At 38.3% G+C, this 14,721-nt stretch overlaps 1 protein-coding gene across 2 annotated transcripts in view; it reads left to right on the forward strand.

The window, feature by feature from the left end:
- LOC113107775 (semaphorin-3B-like) overlaps window positions 1-13,444 on the forward strand; it is a 43,406-nt gene extending 29,962 nt beyond the window's left edge. The window contains exons 5-19 of one of the 2 annotated variants that reach the window (XM_026270479.1): window positions 212-274; window positions 4,238-4,357; window positions 4,452-4,545; window positions 4,634-4,753; window positions 5,226-5,368; window positions 5,484-5,598; window positions 5,700-5,769; window positions 6,308-6,452; window positions 6,677-6,896; window positions 6,991-7,079; window positions 7,382-7,423; window positions 7,532-7,689; window positions 7,892-7,947; window positions 10,278-10,417; window positions 10,606-13,444. In XM_026270479.1, the coding sequence (XP_026126264.1) occupies window positions 212-274; window positions 4,238-4,357; window positions 4,452-4,545; window positions 4,634-4,753; window positions 5,226-5,368; window positions 5,484-5,598; window positions 5,700-5,769; window positions 6,308-6,452; window positions 6,677-6,896; window positions 6,991-7,079; window positions 7,382-7,423; window positions 7,532-7,689; window positions 7,892-7,947; window positions 10,278-10,417; window positions 10,606-11,100 (2,070 nt within the window). In that variant the 3' untranslated portion in view covers window positions 11,101-13,444. The remainder of the gene's footprint in view (window positions 1-211; window positions 275-4,237; window positions 4,358-4,451; window positions 4,546-4,633; window positions 4,754-5,225; window positions 5,369-5,483; window positions 5,599-5,699; window positions 5,770-6,307; window positions 6,453-6,676; window positions 6,897-6,990; window positions 7,080-7,381; window positions 7,424-7,531; window positions 7,690-7,891; window positions 7,948-10,277; window positions 10,418-10,605) is intronic. The other variant, XM_026270480.1, reaches the window with a different exon arrangement.
- Window positions 13,445-14,721: the final 1,277 nt, after the last annotated feature.

Genomic DNA, 14,721 nt, shown 5'->3' on the forward strand with positions numbered 1-14,721 from the left:
AAGGAAAAAGAAAGAATGATGAGTGAGAGTTGTCGGTCACTGTGTGCTGCTCAAGACTCACACAGGTGTGGTTTAGTGAGGATGTGTCCGGATCTGTGTTCAGAGAGAATGTCCCTCAAGCTACCGAACACGTCTAACCCTGCAAAGGTCCTAACCTTAAGCCAAAGCTCTTCCTCACTTCTGGACTCTCTCTGTCTCTTGTATCTCTCAGATCTACTGGCCAGCACCTGTTGATTGGAGAGAAGAGTGCAACTGGGCCGGGAAAGACATCAACGTGAGTGTCTGCCATAATCAGATCTTGAGGTCACCAACACACCCGGTTTACACATCTATCAGTACCATCTCTCCTATGAGCTGTTTACACACAAACACACACACACACACTCAGGCAATTAGCACTGCCATCACAAACATCTCGTCCAAACGGCTCCAACAATAACAGACATATATCAGTGTAGAGACAAAGATTTAAATCAGGGGCCTGTTCATGAACATAATTCAGAGAGCCCACAAAGAAGATATAAGTTTCATAATATTGGTGAACATTTGCTTATCTGATAAGCATTATGTAGGCTACTGTTATAATAGTTTTAGTTTTTTGATGAACGTTATAATAAAGTGTTGCTGATTAAAAACTGATGTTTTTATATTGAGGGACCATAGGTTGATTAAGACTCCATAAAGGTTAAAAGTGATTTAGAGTAGAATAAATAATTAAGAATTAAACAAAGAATTAGAATTAAGAATATAATATTTTTATCAAGCACAGATGCTTTAAATTGATCAAGAGTGACAGTTAAAATAAATGTCTGACAAAATATATCATGGTTTTTAGAAAAATATTAAGCAGCTGTCAAATTGATCAAATGAATGCAGACTTGGTAAGTATAAGAGTCTTTAAAAAAACAAAAAACAGTATTATCATGGTAATATGTCCAAAAACATGCAAACACCATGGTACTTTTTGTAAGTGGAGTTTATTGTTTTATAGTGTGCCTTTAATACTTGTGTATTGTAACATGTTGAACATGTTTGTGAGAAGGTCGTAGTTCATGTTTTTAGTATTTTATCTGGTGAATTAAGCGGATATGTGTGGGAGGTTTTTGAACACTGTGTCTGTCTAAATGTTCTTTTTATTGTAAAGGGTGTGCAAGGTTGTGTAGTTTCAAAATACATGTGAGTTGGAGTTCATTCTGTGGTGGGTAACTGACTGAGATCAGCTGACAGTGAGAACTGACACACACACACACACACACAGACTTTGTTCAGTGCGCTGACCTGTGAGTTGACCCTCATTACATGTAGGTGTGTACAGGACGGCAGGGACAGAACCAGACCTCCATGAATAAAGACTTAAGATTTTCCCTGGGATTCTCCCCCTGACCTTTCACTTTCTCATGCTATCTCTCTTTTGTTCAGTCTCTCCGTCTGAACTCCTAATTCTCACTCATTATTGCTTTCAATTGACTCACTTCTCTGCATCTCGCTCTCTGTCTTTCAGCGTCTTTATGTCCTGCTTCTTTCTCACTCCTAGCCTTTCAGTCACTGTCATACAACCACAGTAAATAGTGTCAATGTCTGTTAAGCTCCAAAATTAGGGAAAACAGAACAAGAAACATCATAAATGTATGAAAAAGTGGTCCAGATGACTTGTGTGCTATATTACAAGTCTTCTGAAGCCATACAACATCTTCATATGATAAACAGATGTGAATCAATAAAGTTAATCAAAGTTGTCCTAAGACAAGATTGCATTTAGGTTTTAGGTTTTAGATTTTAGGACAACTTTCATCTACTTAAAATGTTGACTAGTATAGTTTAAGTCAGCTCTACAGTAAGATCAGTCTGAATCATGAATGAATCACTTTGTTCAGATTTGTGAATCAGATCAACATGAATCATTCAATTTGATTCTCAAGTTCAACATCTTCAAGTGAACTGATTCATTAAAATTCAACACTGCAGTTCTCAGGTCAGGAGCTAACTGGAGTGGAAGTAAAATCCCAGTAAAATAATTTCTGAGTCATTATCATTATATTAATTTGAATTTTAACAATGTCTCACAAACAAAATAGCGAGGTGTATTTATAAATGTGATGCTACATCTTATCTAACTACATGTGGACAATCACACAGGGATCCAATGATCAGGCTAAAAGAAGGTCAAAGTTGAAAGTTCACCACATGCATCTCAGCAGGAAACTCACACACACACGGCTTATTCCTCCTGAGAGACATTGTTCATTTTAAAGCTCTTTTTCTTTTGTTGTGTACTCTTTCTTTCTTTCCCTCTCAGTATTTCATTCTTTCTTCTTTCTTTGTCTCGTGGGCTCACTTCAAAGAGCCCATGAGCACACACACACTCACATGCTCACACACACCCCTAGCACGTCCTTCCCTTATTGAGGGCTGTAAAGCTGTCGAAACAGAAGCCCTAGTGTGTGTGTATGAGAGGTAGAGAGAAAGGGAGAGACCCCTTCCTGTATAAACACAGTTTGTCAGCAACTTAATTGGTCTTCGATGATTCTATTCCGCCACCCCCACCGTACAACACACACACACACACACACACACTCTTCACAGGGTGCGTTAAGCTCAAAGAGAGGCCTTTGTTCTCCACAAGCTCTGTATATGCGTGTCTGTGTGTGTTTGTGTGCAGGGTTTAAGCTTGGCAGGAGGGCACATGTCAATCTTTCTGTAAAGGTAGTGGAGAGGCTACACAAAACACATACACTCCTTTTAATCTAGCATGATTATGCTGGCTTATAAGATACCTGGTTTTTGCTATACTCTAGCATCCAATTCATGCATTAAGACGAAGTGTAAAATCCCATTTGTTTGATGAAATTAGATTATAAATGTATTGCTTTCAATAACTGTATAAACAGAAATGTAAGTAAAACTTTTTTCTGTCTATACTGTTTGGTCTTATTACAGATATATTGAGTGAAGATCTAATCAAATTATATGTTAACTGATTTGCTTTGGGACAGTCCTTCATTGGACAATTGGTCAAGTGCCACACTGTCCCCTGGAACCCAAAGGAGAAGTGCCTAACATTTGAAGTTCAGTGTGTGTGTGTGTGTGTAAGTGTTTCTTGTGCACAGATGTTCGGTTCAGGGTTCCTTCTGCTGCTGAAGGCCCACCGTTAGTCAGAGAGGAAAGTTGGAGTGAGGCATAATTACAGTCCAAACAGCAGGAACATCTGCTACTGAAACTGAAGAGACCCTCAGAGAAGACCCTCAGAGGAGACCCTCTTCTCTTCTCTTCTCTTCTCTTCTCTTCTCTTCTCTTCTCTTCTCTTCTCTTCTCTTCTCACATCTGGTTGACTTGTCTTTTCTCATCTCTTGTCTTGATTCTTCTCTAGTCTTCTCAACTTTGGCCTTCTAATCTATCCTCCTCTCGCCTCTTCTTGTTTCATCTTGTCACTCCTCTTCTCTAGTCATCTTGTAATTTCTTGCTGTCTTTGGTCAGGTTGTCTCTGATTGTCTCTTCATGACTTACATCCTCCCTGGTTTTCTCTTTATTCTTCTTCTCTTCTTGTTTCATCTGGTCTTTTCTGCTCACTAGTTCCCTCGTCTAATTTCTTCTTTGCTGCTGTCTTTCCTTGTCTCATATCTTCTCTGGTCATCTTTTATCTTCTTGTCTCAAGTTGTCCCTTCTCCTTTCTTCTTTTTCTAGTCTTGTTTTGGTCTTCTTGTTTCTCTAGTCATCTCATCTAGCCTCTCTGTGCTTCATCCCTGCATCCTCTCCCTCCACCCTGAAATCCGGATGTTCCAGCTCCCTTGTGTTGTCGTAGTGATTTCAGGCACTCTGGGACATGTGGCCTGCTCCAGCGAGCACATTCACAAAGGAAAAGAGAAACCGAGAGACTGTATGTGTCCATGTGTGTCCGTTGAACAGTCAACCTGTCTTTGTTTTCATGTTTGAACGAGAGAGTGCAAGAGATTACAGAGAGTTCCGGGATCACAGCGAGCGGGGAAAGGTCAGCGCTCGTGTCAGACTGTCGTCAAGGATACGTAACACAACGACATTTCGTTTCTGGTCTGACCCATACGTGGTCCCTTAAAAGACAAACTGAAAAATATGTGTGTATGTTTTGTGTCTGCTTTTGGCTCTGAGCTATTAATTGTCGATCCAGATGTTGATAGTTTCCCTGCCTGAAAGATGAAATGGTGAAAGTATGTCAAATATGTCCTTCGTGAAATTGATTTGTGTGTGTGTGTGTGTATTGCAGACGGACTGCGTTAACTATGTGAAAGTGCTACACCACTACAATCGGACTCACCTGTACGCCTGTGGGACAGGGGCTTTCCACCCCACCTGTGCTTATGTGGAGGTGGGACAGAAGATCGAGGTAAGTGTGTGAGTGTTTGGATGCATGTGAATGAGTTTGTGTTATATACGGCAGTTGGCCAAATGCAGGGCTTTATTTTCCTTTTTCTTTTCAGGATCATGTGTTTAGAATCGACCCCTCTGTGGTAGAAGATGGAAAAGGAAAGAGTCCATACGACCCACGCCACACATCAGCATCTGTTCTAATTGGTTAGTTGCCACTGTTCAGCCTTCTGTCTTCCATTTAAATGCTGTTACATCACGTCAAAACTGTAATCATTTCTACATCATTGCATAGGTGATGAGCTTTATGCAGGGGTGGCCACTGATTTGATGGGACGGGACTTTACAATCTTTCGCAGCATGGGACAAAGGCCCTCCATACGAACAGAACAGCATGATTCTCGCTGGCTTAATGGTATGTATATTTATGATAAAGCATCTTAGACAAAATTAGGCATGTTTAGTTTTTGTTTTTTGCATGAAGTCACAAAAATCAGTGTGATACAACCGTCCAGATATCATGACAGAAAAAAGTTCACATTAAAAGAATAAAGTTCTTGAAAAGAAAACATTTTTAAATAGCTTATCTTAATCTTCTATTATTATTTATTTTAAAAAATCAGTTTTGTTGCAATATTATATATTTTTTGAAGCCAAATTTACATCATGTGGTTTAAAGAACATGCAGAAAAAAAATACAATTATATCTTAGAATGAATAAGCATATCCTGCATGCATTTTTTAATGAGATATTTTTATAAAGTTTTCTTTTTCCTTTTCTTTATCTTGCACACTCATATCTGTCGTTGAGCCATGTGTTTAGATGCATCTTTGTTTTTCTGTTTTTGTATAATGACACTGAGCCCTATGATAATGCTGTGTTTCAGAGCCCAAGTTTATTGCGGCATATGGTGTTCCGGAGAGTGAGAATCCTGACGATGATAAAGTCTTCTTCTTCTTCAGAGAAACTGCTGTAGAAGCTCAGGGATTTGGGAAAGTTACATATTCCCGGATTGGTCAGCTCTGCAGGGTTAGGAGCAGGATTTATCAGCCCGGTTTTATATGCGTTTACTAAGCCAATGAACATTGGCTGCAGTTTATCATTTTGATTTGAATGTATGTGTTTTTTTGTTTTTTTTTGACAGAATGATATGGGAGGACAGCGCAGTCTAGTAAATAAGTGGACGACATTTCTAAAGGCTCGTCTTGTGTGTTCTGTACCAGGCAATGATGGCACTGAAACACATTTTGATGAACTTAGTAAGAACTTTATCTCTCACATACACACACTAGGCTTAAATTATGCTGTTATAGCTGGCAATTGCATTTCATTGCCATCTGACCTTTGTCCACACCTTTAGGGGATGTGTTCCTGCTGCAGACCCGTGACCGAAAGAACCCGCTGATCTACACCGTCTTCACCACCTCAAGGTCAGAGTTCATCAAAGGTTGTGGGTTAAAGGCTTAGCTCACCCCAAAAAGTTACATTTTGTAATTGTTTACTAATCTTCATGTCGGCACAAACCTGTATGAATGTTTTTTTGTTTGTTTGTTTGTTTTTTGTAAAACAAAAAGATAAACATTTAGCTAAATGTTTTTTTCTTTTCTTTTTCTGAAAGTAATTTAACTTTCCCTAAATTTAACTTTCATATGAAAAAAACTATTAATCCAAATTTCAAAGTAAGCCCCCCAAAAAACATGACAGAATTTTCATTGTTTGTGTGAAATGTGCCTTTAAATAATTATTAAAATAATGGATTGTATAGGAAATATTTACATTTACTGTATGTGATCACTCTATATATATCTTTTTTGAGATATACAAATTTTTTTTTCAATTAAAACATTTAGGGTGAATTTATGTAAATATGGCATTTTAATAAGTAAAAGTGAGCCGAAGTATCTGAACTCAGCATTTGTGTAGTCACTTATATATCCCTATACTGTAACGTGTGTTTGTTTCTTACAGTAGCGTATTTCAAGGTTCTGCAGTGTGTCTCTACACCATGAATGACATTCGTCGGGCATTTTTAGGACCTTTTGCCCACAAAGAGGGACCCAATTATCAGTGGGTTCCATTCCAGGGTAAAGTGCCCTACCCACGGCCAGGCATGGTAAGGACAGTTTCCTTACATCTCACATAAATAAACAATATTTCAAGTAGAAGTATAAATGCCATTTCAAAACAAGTTTGTGGGAATATAAATGAGCTTTTGTAAAGTAAAAGTAAAAGTAGATTGGTAATAGGTTTGGACTTGCTGACCTGTGTAGTATATTGATATCATGTGAACAGATTGTGTTTCTGGATTCTACAGATATCTCTTTCTCTCTTCCGCAGTGTCCCAGTAAAACGTTTGGGAGTTTTGAGTCCACTAAAGGTTTCCCTGATAATGTAATCCAGTTTGCAAGGCACCATCCATTAATGTTTAATCCAGTCACTCCACTGGGAGGCAGGCCACTGTTCCTGCGTACTGGAATCCCATACACCTTCACTCAGATTACTGTAGACCGCGTCAATGCCGCTGATGGACACTACGATGTAATGTTCATCGGAACAGGTAGAATACTGACCGAACATTGGTAAAACCCTCTAGACTAAACTGTCTTTACTGGTTGTGGCTCTGCTTAAAGCCTCTCTGTGTCTCTCTGCAGATGTCGGCACAGTGCTGAAGGTGATCTCTGTGCCCAAAGGAAGCTGGAGTAACACAGAGCTTCTGCTAGAAGAGCTTCAGGTCTTTAAGGTGATAGGAGTGTGTGAGTGTGTGTGTGTGTGTGTGTGTGTGTTTACTTTGGGGATAAATTTGTGATCAGATGTACCTGTATGCTAAAACCTCTTTTTTAGTGATGTCCTCATATGGCTATTAAAATAAATCAAATATAATTAAATTAATTGTTTGAATGTTAATGTTTTTTAATGTTAACATTTTGTAAGTTAGTCTTAGCAATTATGATTCACTTTACATTTAAAGAAAATAATAATGCTTTCATAGTTCAAATAAATTAATAAACATCTGTAAAACCAACCCTTGTGTTCTTGTTGCAGGATTCTTCATCTGTTATCAGTATGCAGATTTCCTCTAAACGGGTAAGAATGAGTCTTGTTTAAATAAAATCCAGCTATTTTTGAACAGAATTACAGAAACACATGAAAGCAGTGTGTCAGTAAATCATGTGATTTTCTCTCTCTCCACAGCAACAGCTGTATGTTGGCTCAGACACAGGTGTTGTCCAGGTGCCTCTGCACCGCTGCAGTATGTACGGTAAAGCTTGTGCCGAGTGCTGTCTGGCTCGAGATCCGTACTGCGCCTGGGACGGACACACCTGCACACGCTACCTGCCAAACACAAAACGGTACAGCTTCAGTCATACTGGTTATTGCACGGCTTTGTTCATACACATTGTCTGAAATGGTCTAAAATTCTGTGACCATATTCAAAATTCAACTACTTGTTTCCGACTATTGGATCCCACTGTATTGCATACTCAGACCTGAGGAATATGTTATGCTAAGGCTTTTTAATATGTTTGTGTGTATGTGTATTGATGTGTGTAGGAGGTTCCGGCGTCAGGATGTGAGGAATGGGGATCCTAATGCACTCTGCTCAGGAGGTAATACTGCAGTACTTCCAACAGCCATTTCTCTGTTCTCACTGCAGCACAGTTATTAGGTCACAATATGAATTTAGGCAGTGGTTCTTGACTGGTAGGTCACAAGTCTGCTCACAATTTCCAGAGATAAAATTCAATCAGATCAAAAGTGACAAATATACTTTTAAGTAGAAATTTTAAATAAAGTTTGTTCTTTCAAAAACTCTGTTTATCAGAAAATCCTGCAAAAAGTATCATGATTTCCACAACTTTTTTTTAACATTGATAATAAATGTTTTTTTAAACAGAATATCATGGAAAAGTTATTTATTCAAAAAAAGCTAACTTTCTTATATTCTAGATTCATTGCACCAGACTGAAATATTTCAAGAGTTGTTTTGTTTTAATTCTGATGGTTATGATTTACAGCTTAGGAAAATTACAAATTCAGTATCTCAAAAAATTTGAATATTTTCTCAGAGATCAATCCAAAAAAAAAAGATTTACAAAACACAAATGTTCAAGATCTCTAAAGCAGGTTTAATTATGCACTCGGTTGGGGATCCTTTTGCACAAATTACTGCTTAAATGCAGCGTGGCATGGTGGTGATCAGCCTGTGTCACTGGTGAAGTGTTATTGAAGCCCAGGCTGCTTTGATTGCGGTCTTCAGCTCCTCTGTATTGTTTATCAGATGTTACTTATCTTCCTCTTCACAATACCCCATAGATTCTCTGTGAGGTTCAGGTCAGATGAGTTGGCTGGCCAATCAAGCACAGTAATATCATGGTCAGCAAACCACTCGGAAGTGGTTTTGGCATTGTGGGCAGGTGCAAAATGAAATCAGCATCACCATAAAGCTTGTTAGCAGATGGAAGCATGAAGTGTTTTGAAATCTCCTGGTAGATGGCTGCACTGACTTTGGACTTGATAAAACCCAATGGACCAACACCAGCAGATGTCACTGCACCCAAATCATCACTGACTTCAGAAACTTCACACTGAACTTTGCATTCTGTTCCTCTCCAGTCTTCCTCCTTACTCCAGACCTTGATTTACTAATGAAATGCTAAATTTACTTTCATCTGAAAAGAGGACTTTGGACCACTGAGCAACAGTTAGGTTCTTCTCCTTACCCCAGGTGAAATACTGCTGACATTTTTTATGGTTCAGGAGTAGTTTAGTTCTAGGATTGTGACAGTTGTAGCCCTTTTCCTGTAGACATCTGATTGTGGTGACTCTTGATGCACGGACTCCGGCTTCAGTCCACTCCTTGTGAAGCTCTCCCAAGTTCTTGAATTCGGCTTTTCCTGACCATCTTCCCGAGGCTGTGGTCATCCTTGTTGCTTGTGCACCTTTTCCTACAACAATTTTCATTCCAGTCAACTTTCTATGAATATATTTTGATACAGCACTCTGTGATAAGGCAGGACTTTCCGAAATGACCTTCTGTGGCATCCCCTCCTTGTGGAGGGTGTTTATGATTGAGTTCTGGACAATTGTCAAGTCAGTAGTTTTCCCATAATTGTGGTTGCATGTTTTAAACTAGACCAAGAGGTACAGTATTTATACTCACAATGAATCAAACTAATCAAGATCAAAATGGAATATTCAAATTATTTGAGATACATAATTTTTTTTTTCCTAAGCTGTAAGTGGTAACTATCAGAATTAAAAACTCTTGAAAAATTTAGTTTGTGCGCAATGAATTTAGAATATAAGAAAATTAGGATCATGTGACACTAGACTGGCGTAATGGCTGCTAGAAATTCAGCTTTTGGACCACAGGAGTAAATTTATTTTAAATCATATTAAATATATTAAAATAGAAAAGAGTTGCAATAATTTTTCAAAGTATTACTCTTTTACTGTATCTTTAATCAAATAAATGCAGTTTTGCTGTGCACAAGTCACTTCTTAAAAAAAAAAAAATAATTTAAAAGTCTTCCAAGCCACAAGCTTCTGAGTAGTACTTTATGTAATAAAATATAACATGCTAAATGTAGAGGATAACAAAGAAAGGGTTGCATGACATCTTCTCAAGGTAAATGTAAAAGAAAAAACAACCCAGACTTTATTAATGTCAGCTTCAATTGCAAAATTTCCAAATACTCACACTGTAACAGTATAAATTTACTTGGAGCATTTAAAACGATAGATTTTAATTTTCATGGTGCATTCTATAGAAAAACATTAAAATAACTAGTTTTTTTGCTATTAACCAGAATTTTCATGTCAGTGTATTTATTATACACATTACTGAGCCAATGCAGTTTATACATTTCAGTGTTCAATCTTATATGATTAAACTGATTGTCTAATGCCTTATCTTATACATTGCAATGTTGTGCAGACCATCAGAAGCAGCGTGTCCTGGAGAAGAGGCTGTATGCTGTGGATGGAAGCAGCTCCTTCCTGGAATGCATCCCGAAATCACTACAGGCCCAGATTACATGGACCTATCAGAGGCACCCAGAAAACCCACGGGAGGAGGTGAGAGAGAAGAGAGCCGGCTGGGACAGATATGTGTGGTTATTATGGGAAAGACGGATATAGACGGCATTGATAAGAGATGATAAATGTGTGTCTTTGTTCAAATGAATGACTTTCATTCTGTCTCTTATCAGTGCGGTTATAACTCATATTTGATGTATTTATTGAGTGTGTGTGTGTAATTACAGGTTCGTCTAGATGACCGTGTTTTGCAGACCGAGCGAGGCCTGTTGCTAAGGCGAGCGGTGCGTAGAGACAGTGGTGTGTATCAGTGTCACGCGATGGAACATGGATTCACCCAAACCCTCCTCGCGATCACACTGGAGATTTTGCCTTTGGCTGGCTCCGCCCCTTCAGCTCCTATCCCTCGCAGCCCTGCCCAATCCCACGCCAATCACGGGCAGTCAACGAATCAAAAGCTGTGGTACAGAGACTTCATGCAGTTGGTGGATCATCCAAACTTAAACACAGTCGACCAGATCTGCGAACAAGTTTGGTCACGCAGGCACAGCCTATCAGGGAAGAGCACTCCAGATCCAGCCAATGAGGCGCCGGTTCACGACCCACTGCACTCTAAAAAGTGGAAGCACCTGAAGGAAGTGAGGAAAGGGCGAAACCGCAGAACGCATGATGGGAGGCCCGCCCCAGAGCACCGCGGAGCGCGGGAGAGTAGCGAGGGATGAGAGACGGAGTAAAAAAGAAACTGAGAGACAGGAAGAAAGAGCAAAAACCACTGGAGGTTGACAGATTCTCACACAGCATCTCATTCAGTGACTGTTTATCGCCTGTTCTGCTTCTTATTATCCCTGTGACGACACTTCACTGCTTCTTATCAGTCTCTATATACTCTATTGTCCTCATCTCCAGTCTGAAGACTCAATCTAGTGCCCCCACGACCCCAATCCCGCTCCCGCCAGCATCTATTACTCCTGATGGTTATCCAGAAACCCACACTCCATCCATCTGAATACAAACCAAACTCAAGAGCTCCTAAAGTCCAAAAAATCCCTTTGAATTGTAACAGAAAAGCTTTGATCGGATATTGAAGACAGAAAGACATGCATGCGCTCTTGTGGACAAACGTTGAGTAAATCCATGCATACTCTTCTTCGTTTTCATCTGGTTGTTTGTGCAACATGTGTTCTTAGATTAGATTCTTCTCTCACTTTGGCCCTGAAACACAGACCTCACAGACCCTTGACTCACCATATGAACGTCATCACTCTTCTTTCACTGCTTGAAGACTTAAAACACAACATTTCAAGCAAACAAAAGATAAAAACTGTACATTGTGATCTGGTAAGGTTGTACATGTGACGGTAATTATATACCTTGTATGTATAAAGGGTTCAGTGAGCTTTACATTTCTGCCAGTTCTGTAAAGTAACAAAGGGGAATTATTTTGAGTTACAAAGTAGTTTCAGGTGTTCTGATTATGTGTTCTATGAGACTGAGATGGACACAGCATTAATGTACAGGGGGCATCATGGTAGTATGGTCTGAGACCAGGTGAGGAAGAACTCTTTTAGACACCTTTAGGTCTAAACTTACAACTAACCTGTTGAAATAATAATAATAATAATAATAAAAGTCTGAAGAGTTATGTAAATGTGTCTGTAAGAGAGATTTACATGCTTTTTATACAGCTCGGCCATATATATTCACAGTAGAAAAAAAGTGTTCTGTGAGCATCATATACTGTAAGACCACAGCTCATGTATTTTGTATGCTAGATAATGAGTTAAATCAGGAAACACAGATCCAAGGCCCTATCTGAAGAGAAGAAACAAGAAAAAGTACCCAAGAAAGATGTCTTCAGCTCTCACTCTGACATTTCAGATGAATATTTAATTGAACACATTCAAAGAGTCTAGCCAATGGGCCATTTATTTTTAATTGATTCTTTATGTCTTTTCAAAATAGCGGTGTTGAATTTGTCGCTAAATGCATGCTTACAAACGTTCGATGCCAAAGTTTTATTATTATTATTATTATTAATATTATTAAGCGGTGTGGGAGCGAGTCAGACAACTTACATTTACCCTGTTACTTTTTCTCCACAAAATACCATATTTAGGCTACTGTAGTCATAGTCGCTAACTTATAACTGTGGTAAAATGATATCCACCGCCACAAAAAAAAAAAAAAGAAAAAAAAATAGAAGAAAACGAACGTTTGTACAGTATTTTGGACTCTTAAGGTGATTAGCAAGGTAAAAGGATGGCGCTGCGGGAGGAGAGGCTCTTGGTCTGAGCGCCCTCTTCTGGTGTCTGCGGGTATTTGTGGTTTCTGTTGTGTCGAGGATGAGAGAAACGTGGCATTGTGAAATAATCAACTCTGATTAATTTTTAAGTGGATTTAAGAATATTTCGAGCGGAACTGGTGGATTATCATTTGGTAGTATTTATATGTTTTCTAAAAGTTGTACTTAATTGTTATTTTTGCATGACTTAAAACGTCTTGGTGAGCGTTTTTTTATACAATGGAAAGACCATGTTTAAAACTGTCCTGCAAGATTATCTGGTGTTTTTAGCGCATATTTATGGCTCGATAAGCTAATGTGTCGTGGTGGTTTGTGATGAAACTGACCGAAATGTGTAATGTCCATTCTGATGAGAACATCCTTGTGTGTATATTTTGAAATCCTCTCCCTTCTTTTGAATACATATTTAAAGACACCATTCGAAAGTAATTATTTGGGTAATTTAAAAGACTATTCAAACAGCATTTTAAACTCATCTGATTTTCCTTTCTTTGTGACGTTTCTCAGCTTTTGAGGAGAGTGTAAGAAAAAAAAAGCGGGTGTAAGGCTGTGTGTCTCAAAGTGAAAGAGGCTCTGTGTGTTTGTGCCATTAAATATTAGGATTTCTGTACAGTGGGAAAAATTGTGAGTTGCATTTTGTGGACAAGTCAAAGGTCGAAGGCCAAAGTTGACGTGAACACTGTATTATTCCCTGAGTATTTTCTCTGTGGATTGTTGCATCAGACTGTAAATGATTAACACAATAAAACATAAAGTTACTGAAAATAACTCCTCAGTTTTATTTTTGATAGAGAAAGAGTGAGAATTTAAAGGGATAGTTCACCCAAAAATGAAAATTCTGTCATTAATAATTACTCACCCTTAGTTGTCAAACCCGTAAGACCTCTGTTAATCTTCAGAACAAAAAATTACAGGTTTCTTACAGGTTTGGAACGACATGAGAGTGAGTAATTAATGACAGAATTTTCATTTTTGGGTGAACTAACTGGACTTACAACCTTTTGAGGGAAAGAAATTTGAGGGAAAAAATTTTATGCAGTAGTGCGAACTCACCACTGGAGTGCGCAGCTGTGTTTCACACTAGTCTCACAACAGAATATTTCATTGGGTACGATTATTTTTTTAAATAAGAAAATAGAATTTATAAAGTTATTTTATATATATATATATATATATATATATATATATATATATATATATATATATATATATATATATATATATATAAAATGTAGCATAAAAAAAAAGAATAAGTGAAGGAAATGTTTTGAACATTTCCACATTATTGCCCAGAAGAATAAAACTATGTAGAATAGAGATAAGAATGAATAAAAAGGGGAACTTTTTTGCTAGTTGCAATACTGAATATGCTATAAAGACAATATTAAACGTGACCACTTGTTACACATTTCCCATTCTGTCTGCTAACTGGGAATGTCTCTTTCTGTGACAGCTGTAATGATTAATGATGTCAATTAGTGCTAATTAACCCTTCATTAGACTCCTTAACCTCCCAGACTCTCATTAGAGGTGTTGACTTTAGAAAGCAGGGTCAACAGATCTTCTCACTGACTCACCTATAGGTTCTTGCACTCATATTCGTTCTTCGTCTTTCTTTCGGTCTCACCCAAGTTGAAAAACACCTCCCTGAACAATGAAAATTTGTTATTTAAGACATAATTGGGCTTCAGGAAATATTATATTTGTGGATCTTATTGCAAGGGCTGTGGGAAAGAAAGAAAATGTGTATGTGGATTTAAACCTCTTGATAGTGACCGAGTGAACGTGGTCTCACCAGTCATACTTTGGCAGTCTGGGTGATTCTGTAATTTAATGTTTATTTCCACACAGCTGTGCTGCTCAGTGTAGTGTTATACAGGCGTGGAAACACAGGTATGTCCGATTAGACCTTGATGGTGTTTGTCCGAATTTCTAAACAGGAAGTGGGACACTGGTGCGCGTCAGTGTTGACAGTTCCTGCAGCTGCTGTGTTTGAATATTTATAGCAGTTCCTAGCACACAACCACAGTCAGAATGACTG

The sequence above is a fragment of the Carassius auratus genome, chromosome 8 (assembly GCF_003368295.1).
Source record: "Carassius auratus strain Wakin chromosome 8, ASM336829v1, whole genome shotgun sequence".
In the NCBI taxonomy this organism is placed as follows: Eukaryota; Metazoa; Chordata; class Actinopteri; order Cypriniformes; family Cyprinidae; genus Carassius; species Carassius auratus.